At 41.7% G+C, this 8884-nt stretch overlaps 1 protein-coding gene across 8 annotated transcripts in view; it reads left to right on the top strand.

Moving 5' to 3' along the window:
• The window catches only part of CTNND2 (catenin delta 2), a 1073049-nt gene extending 1071171 nt beyond the window's left edge, over window positions 1-1878 (top strand). For all 8 annotated transcript variants that reach the window (XM_006120137.4, XM_006120139.4, XM_075921468.1 and 5 more), the window contains one exon: window positions 712-1878. In XM_006120137.4, the coding sequence (XP_006120199.1) occupies window positions 712-972 (261 nt within the window). In that variant the 3' untranslated portion in view covers window positions 973-1878. The remainder of the gene's footprint in view (window positions 1-711) is intronic.
• The last annotated feature ends 7006 nt before the right edge of the window (window positions 1879-8884 follow it).

Raw genomic sequence — 8884 nt, forward strand, 5'->3', positions numbered from 1 at the left:
GGGGTGCAGGCTCTGGGAGGAGATATGGGTGCAGGAGCGGGTATGCAGAGGGTTTGGGTTGCATGAGGTTGCAGTGCAGAGCGGGAGAGGAAGGGGCTGGGTTCTAGAAGTAGGCTCGGTCTGGGAGGTGCTCTCCTGGGGAGTTCCCGGCCAACAGCCCAGCAGGTTCCTCAGTCAGGGTCCCTGCCTTCCATGCCCATGCCCTGGCTTTGAACGCTGCCCTCCCAGAGGGGAAGGGGTACTTCACACACTGCCTGTTCTGCAAACAGGCAGCTCCCACTGGCAAGAAACTGGCCAATAGGAACCGAGATTATGCTGGGGGTGGGGGCAGCATGCAAATCCTCTCCCTCCTTTGGGCTCACAGCAATCAGAGAGCTGCTCTGAGCAGCGTGCAGGGATGGGATAATCATGGAATCTGGATGAGGCTTCCATGGGCCGGATCCAGTGGTTTGGCAGGCTGGATTTAGCCCACAGACCATATTTTGCCTGCCTCGGCCTAGTCTTCAATCTTACAGCTTTTGCTGTTTAACTACTTCTTTTTAAACAAACAAGCATCTGTTAGCAGCAGTAATAAATGTGATTGTAAAGCATTACAGGCAGCATTCTTACTCCAGCCTGACAAGTTGAAATGAGCTGGAACTGTTGTATGTGCTAGTTTGTTTTCCGGGGCTACTGCTACCTAACAAGCTGTGGGGGTTGTTACCTTTCTAGGTTTCAACACAGCCAGTTCCACAGGAGCCCAGTAGAAAAGATTATGAACCGTATCAGCCGTTTCAGAATTCGACAAGAAACTATGATGAGTCCTTCTTTGAGGATCAAGTGCATCATCGCCCACCTGCAAGCGAATACAACATGCATCTGGGACTAAAATCAACTGGCAACTACGTCGACTTCTATTCAGCTGCTCGTCCCTATAGTGAACTTAACTATGAAACAAGCCACTATCCAGCCTCTCCCGATTCCTGGGTTTGAGGCTTTGGCAAGACACAAAAAAGCTCCAGGAACTGTGCATGTGCATGCATACCACAAGACATTTTTTTCCTGCAAATTTAGTTTGTTAAAGCCTGTTCCATAGGAAGGCCCTGATAACCAGTATGGAAAATTTAAGATACTTTAGAAGGCTAAAGGAAATGAAAGTTAAACATGGAAGTCATTAGAAAGAAATATATATATATATATTACAGTGTGGGACAACTTTACTGTTGGCCTATAGAGTCTAAAACAATCATGCTGTGCTGTACACTGAATGTGGCTGAAGGAAGGAGGTTGAATATGACAGTGGATGTGGATCAGGAGTTAAGCACAAGAAACTAAGCAGTTTACATACTTTATGGGGAACAGCTTCTCACACTTTGTTTAATATCCTTACTCATTGTGAATCTAGGCTTCAAGTTGCATTTGGGGTTTCCTCTGTACAGCAAGATGTTTCTTGCCTTTTGTTAATGCATTGTTGTAAAGTATTTGATGTACATTACAGATAAAAAAAACCAAGTGCATTGTGTATATTACACCAATGCCACAGTGTTTCTTCATCTATGGTTCTAAATATTGCTTCAATTTCAAAATTTTGAAAGATGTATGAATTTCCAGTTTTTTTGTTTTCTTTTCCCCAGTGCGTTTTAACAACAACAACTAAAAGGAATATTTAGCAGTATTGTTCGTTCTGATATGTGAATTTGTTTGTGGCAACTAAAAAAAAAAAGGCATTCAGCAGTTTCTGACAATTAACATTCATCATTCCACACTCCTTGTCAACAAAGTGCTTTTTCACTGCCTAAAATTTTAGATGTAGATATTTGAAATAGATTTTTTCATTTATACCAGTTTTCTTTATGATGATACAGTGTTAAAAGAAAATAAATTACAATTGATCTGTCATCCATATTTGCTAAGAATGTCTATTTCCAAGCACCTATCATAAAAATACACATTCTTGCTTGTGCGTGTCCATGTATGCATAATATTCTGTGTGTGTGTGTGTGTGCGTGCGTGTGTGTGTCCATGTATGCATAATATTCTGTGTGTGTGTGGTAGGTATAAGAATTATTTTCATCTGCTGTTCTTCTTGTTCAAGTTTTAATTTTTTTACAGTGGGAACTCCAGCATGTATCTTTCCTTATCCACTGCTGATAGTGAATCAACATATGAGGACAATTCTGAGTTCTAAAGTTTTAACCCATTCCTTCATTCTTAGATGCCATTTCCTGCAAGATCCTATCCCTCAACATTCTTACCATGAAGAAAACTCTCAGCTTAATTTGTATTGCCTCCAACAGGCTACCCACTAGCAAGTGCTCCCACCAGAAGCAGTACAATTACTTCACATACCGGAAGGAGAGAGAACATCAAACCATGACAGGCGAGCATGGTTGGTTCTTAAATATGGACGAAGATCCAGCACTGAGATACTGACACAGTGGTTTTTCTTTTAAACATACCAAAAATATTCCTTAGATATAAAAGCCATGCACAGATTCTGTATATTTAAAAACTCAAGACAAAAAATGAAACTGGTAAGAGCTAGAATGAGCTTTTTTATCTTTTTTCAAACTGTGGAGCAATGAACAGAGAAACTTGTATCTTCATCCATCGATGACTGATCAATGAAAAATTTGAATCCACAGTACATTGTAGTCATGTCACTCAGCTAACTTCACAGTCTTGACACAACTAGAGTCAATACAAATGAAATAATTGTAAATCACTGCAGCTTCAGCATATAGTTTGTTTTAGGGTAAAACATTTCTGTGCTTACTCATTGTAATAGTCTTCGTATTGCCTAACTCATACCCCAGAGGCAGGAAAAAATGTTTTCAACCCCTTCTCTCTATTACAGAGCAAAACCACCATAGGTCATGGGACAAGTGTTGTGATGTAGACATGGTTTATCAGTAACTTAGCACTGTAGCTGAATCTTTCTGGCAAACTTTTCCAATGTATAATTAGCAACCTTAGCTCTTCTTTGTAGTAAACAGGGAGCATTGCATGAACAAAAAAGGAGGGAGGGGAACTGTGGGCCAAATGTATGTTGAATTAGATACAAATATTAATCATAATTTTGGACAGAGGCTGTTTATATTTTGTTGATTAAGATGATGTTATAAAAAGCTAAGGCCATTTGCAGCACTCTTGAAAACAACACATTTTCAGTATAAAGAACATTTAAAAAACAGAACATCACTCATGACCTGACATTCCCCCTGATTGACTATGACCATCAGACACATGCATTTCTTCTGTTACAGTCCTGTATACATAGGACCTTGTATTCTACATAATACAGAAAGTTCTAAGTTTTGTTTATTTAAATTCTTTGAGCTGGCAACCTGCCCATGTTGTCTCCTCTAGGTTCTCTTAACCATGACGCTAAATCAAATACTGACCATTTGTCATGTGAGAGATATTGGATTAAAGGCAAAGATGACATGACATTTTTTCTGTGTTCCTCTCCCCTTTATTCCACACTTCTCCAGTGGCAAGTACTCAAAATAGTGACTTGTTTTTCTTGCTTTATGGAGTCTTGGAAGGGTGCTGAATTCCCTGGCTTCTTACCAGTCCTGTCAAACCCATGCCATCTCCCATGCCAGGCAAGATATGTAAGATTTTCTCTTTTTAATACTGCGGAAACATATGCCCACCTTTAGCTGCTCCTTCAGTCTTGTAACAGACCACAAAGAGCAAGAAATATTCCAAAAATGTATAAACTGCATTCAGTGTACTATAAAATGTTTGACTTTTTTAAGCAAGCTTCTTATTAGAATCTTGATTAGCTGTGTACATCCTTATAAATCTCAATGGTTTATTAAAATGTTGTTTATGGTCTGGTATGGTTAACCTATCTCAATACTAACAAAATTGCACTGCCGTGAGCACTACCAATACAAGGGAAAAAAGAGACGTATTTGAATATGGATCCGATATTTAAAGGATGAACTATGATTTAAAATACTCTGTTAACACAGAAATACATTTTGGCAAATAATGTATTTAAGCCCAAATGATCAACTAAATATTGGTGTAAAAGAAATATAAAATTATAGATTGACAAAAATGGTTTCACTGTACATGTTGATAACATGTACAAAGACTAATTCTTATTGACGTACTTTCTATTAATAAATCCTACTTTATTGTGGCGAACTGCTGTTCATAGTGCAGTGTGTTTAAACACAAAAGTGAAAAATTATGATTAATTAATTTGGTTTCTAGTTTGCCCCACTTACACAGTCCTAGGTTTTACTCATTTTCAGTTGATACATATCAATGCACTCACCTCTCAGCTCAAAAACTATGGCAAAGCAAGTTTTGGTTTTCAGTTCTGAGAGTTTTCACATCCCACCCTATGGTTCATTGGCAGGGATGCTGGCAGCTATGTGAAAACAGCAGAACTGGAAGGGGAGGGCCTATTTTGGAATCTGTGTCTTTAGTGCCCATTTCACCACTGCTTATGGTTCCCAGTGCTTATCAGCAGCCAACTTTAAGCCACATGGACTTGCTCTCTGGTCTTTTTTATAGACCAAAGAGACTGTGGGGAAACGTTGCTTGAACAATGTTGAGCCATTTAGTATGCAGATGTCTAACACATATGCTAGCTGATAACTAATAATCTCCTTAGAACTGGCTGTGTCAGTCTTTTGAAGATACGTTATCTTTTACCCTGAAAGCAGAATCCATTAAACAAAAGTTAACTTCTTAGAGACGCTGGTACAATACATAGTCTCTCTGGTGCAGACTGCTATCCTTGCATTTGAGAGACTGCTTCTACGTTCCCCCTCCTCCAGTCCACAGTTGCTGATCTTGGGAGAAGGAGGCCTTCATTATTCATTAGTCCTTATATTCTGGGGGAAAGCAAAAAAGGGCTGTTTACATTTTTCAGTGCAGAGAAGAAAAACCAAAAGGAAACTAAAAAACCCACAATACGAAAGAGAACTACAAAGCCTCTAATCCCTAGATTAACAGAGTAGGTAGAGATGTGATGCATAATTACCACAAAAGGAAAATATTCAGTGGGACCATTTTGCTCCATTCAGACATCAAGTATTGCCAGCATATCAGTTCTCAGGGGCTGTGTCTACACTGGCACGATCTTGCGCCAAAGCGGCCGCTCTTGCGCAAAAACTTGCTGCCTGTCTACACTGGCCGTGTGTTCTTGCGCAAGTACACTGACATTCTACTGTATAAAGTCAGGGCTTCTTGCTCAAGAACTATGATGCTTCTGCTCAGGAATAAACCCTCTTGTGCAACTGTTCTTGCACAAGAGGCCAGTGTAGACAGGCAACATGAATTTCTTGCGCAAGAAAGCCCTATGGTTAAAATGGCCATCAGAGCTTTCTTGCACAAGAGAGCATCCACACTGGCATGGATGCTCTTGTGCAAAAGTACATCTCTTGTGCAAAAGCACATGCCAGTATTGACGCTCTCTTCTGGAAGAGTTTTTACACAAGAACTCTTCCGCAAAAGAGTTCTTGCGCAAGATCATGCCTATATAGATGTAGCCTATATCTTTAATTACAGGAACATAATGGAAACAAACCTTGAGGCTAAAGTGCCAGACACTAATCAGGTATGACAGAGGGATGAAAACTTGCATTTACAATAGAGTACCGACCTTCATCAGAACCTTCAGATTCAGCCCAACAAGTCAGTAACCTAAAAAAAGGAGCCTCTGGACCAGGTCAACACTTGGCAACAGCTCTGACAACGGCATATTATCAGTCCAGGACCTTAGTCTTTGATCACCATCATTTGAAAGATCTGACCACAACAATCAGATGATCCAAGCTGTGACCCAATAACTTACTGCCTTTTCTTATGTGCCTAATAATCCAGGAAAACATCGTGACTTAAGTTATTTTATAATGTGATTCCAATAGAATCCCATTGTATTGAACATAAGGGCAAATGGTTTTCTTCTCCTCTGAACCAAAAGATATTGGGAGGGACATAGGAAGAAATTCCCTCCCAGGAGAATTCATTAATAGCCACTTGCAAAATACATAGTTTTAATCTAATGCCTGATTCTATGCCCACTGAAGTCATCAGAAAAAAGGATCATTGACTGCAATGGGCTGTGGCTCAGGAATTAATATAGACAGAGAGTGCTTACTGGATACTGAGTTCATCACACTCAGACTCTCTGACACACTGTGCACTTTGTTGAAGTGCAAAAAAAAAAAAGGTAATGATGCTTCTTAGTACCAAAAATGCTTACTTCCTGGGATCTGTACCCATGAAACAACTAAGCTGGGTTAGGTGGCAATGAGCGTTTTTTAAAGTGATAAGGTGGCTAAAGGCCAAGTAGGTTGTCCTGATTATTGCCACGTAATGAAGCAGAGAAGTTAGTCGTATTATCGTTATCATGGTACAAATGTTATAGAGCTGGAGACTGCACAATGCTGAATATATACAGATTGATTTGGGGGGGGGGACTATTAAATGTGGGGTTTTAAAAACTCTGGTTTAATATCACAATATGAACAGGGTTTATTTTTAAAATGTTTTTAAATAGTACAGTAGTCAGGGTAAAAATGTGCATTGCCACACCCCAAGCTATATAGTAATACCATTAAAAAGCAAGGAATTTTAAAAGCAGGGCTGGGGAAACTTTTTTGTGTCAGGGGCCACTACCCCACAGAAAAATCAGTCAGGGGCCGCACACAAATGAGAAACAACAAAAAAATCCTCTCACTGACGTGGTCCCCAACTGAGAAGGAGAAACACACTACCCACATTCCCCTCACACCAAAGCCAGGGGAGCCAGGCTAGTAGATTGTCTGTGCTCCAGCCCTGCAGTGGGGTGACAGAGGGGCTGGAGCACCAATCTAGCTTTGGTAAACCAAGTTCAAAATTAAATGATATTTATAGTATATAGAGATAGTTAAAAATTCTCTCCAACTGGCTAAATTAGCTGGCCTTTAAGAGATCTCATTTCACTGCAATCCTAATCCCACTTTTATAAAGCACTATGCAATCTTGGAGGCTCTAGCGAAAGACACTATTGTGGCCTTCACAGTCCTATCAACCGCTGTCAAAGCATAAATCTGAGGCCCCTGGACTGCTGTCAAAGCACAAATCTGAGGCCCCAGTACTGCTTATGCTGAGTACTGCTACACATTTACCTACAGTGGAGCACTCACAGGGACACCGCTCATAGAACAAGAGGAAGTTCTCACCTTGGTGCAGTAACAATTGGTCTTCAAGATGTGTGTCCCCGTGGGTAATCCACTCCCTGCCCTCCTCCCCGTCTTGGATTCTTTTTCCTTAATATCTTCCAGACACCAGGGCAGGCTCGAGGCTCTGGCGGGAGCCGGACTGTGTAAGAGATCAAAAGAGCGCAAGGTGCATATGGCGCATGCATGGTCTGGCTGACCACTGCTCAAGAAAACTCCAATCTGCATCACCAGGACAACCCAACAATTACAGTGGAACACCCACGGGGACACACATCTCGAAGAACCATCATTACTCACCAAGATGAGTAACTTCCTCTTATTATTTCAGGTATAACCTTCGAATCAGAGTTGTTCTTTTACTCTGATTTGGGGGCTACAGCTTTCTTCAAAGATCTTTTGTATCCTCTTAGGAAATGGCCAGGCACGTTCCAAAGTCAGATGAAGACAAAAAACTTTCCCCCAGGACATTGCTTGAATAGACTTTCCCTCAGGACAGGACCTCTTTGTTTGGTGTTTCCTCTTCCCAGGGAAAAATATCTGGTTCAAAATGGATTCTAGTACCATGTGGCATAGTGACATGTCTTTCTAGCACGTTTGGGCTTAGAGGACAAACAAAGCCATTCACAAGTCGTTCATTTGAGTACTAAGTCATCATATACCTGAAGTATCACTAATGGGTCTCATTAACACATTTAAAACTATAAACAGATTCACACTTCAGATTTCTAACTTCACATACAAGAATGATACAAGCATAAAAATAGGATATACTGAGTCAGCAGATTGTAACATTAAAATCAATGAGTTACATAAGGCATTTTGTCTAAAGCATCTGTGCATTCTGCATATTCATTTTCACAAGCCAATTCTCATAAAGCATGGGGCGGGGCCATCACAGCCATCTGGACTTTCAGCAAAGAAACATGGAGAACGTTGCCAGCAGCACTTCCATTAGTGCAAAGACTCCTGGCAACAGGAGTGGTGTGGGCACACAGGTATGAGGTGGAGGGTGTGGCACATGGAGGAGCCCTGCAGGGATGCCAGGTGTTGCAGCACACCATGGAGCAAGAGCCTCAAATCTGCTCCAGACCCTATACACAAGGGATGGGGAACCTTGTTTAGGTTGGGGGCCACTGACCTACAGAAAAATCAGTTGGGGGCAACACACAAGTGAGAAGCAAAAAAAAACCCAACCCCACAAAAAGAAGCAAACGCTCCCCATATTTCCCTCACACACCAGAGCCCAGAGGGGCCCAGACTAGTAGATTTTGTGTGCTCCAGCCCCAAGGTGAATAGCTGGGGGATGGCGTGCCAGCTCAGATGCCCCATTGCTGGGAGGGAGCCCTGAGCCTTGGAGGCTGGATATGGCCCCCAGGCCTTAGTTTCTTCACCTCCTGCTATAAACCTTTAAAGGTCTGGAGTGGTATATAGGACCTCTAAAAGCTGCATGTCCCAATAGGGACTCATTCACCTAGTATAGGGACTGCACCAGACAATCAAAAGGCTGAATCAGAAGCCCTGGCATAATGGCATGCCAGGTGTGTGGCTGGGCTAGGGTGTGCAGCAGGGTGGTTTGCAGCATGCCGTGCTGCAGAGATTGTGAGCAATGCTATAGACCAGCCAGCAGTTTGTGGCAGAGGCTGTTACTTAGTCCCCAGGGGGGTTGTCACTAGTACAGTGGGGGATGGGGAGGTCCACTGTAGCTCTGGATC

The sequence above is a fragment of the Pelodiscus sinensis genome, chromosome 2, assembly GCF_049634645.1.
Source record: "Pelodiscus sinensis isolate JC-2024 chromosome 2, ASM4963464v1, whole genome shotgun sequence".
Taxonomy (NCBI): domain Eukaryota; kingdom Metazoa; phylum Chordata; order Testudines; family Trionychidae; genus Pelodiscus; species Pelodiscus sinensis.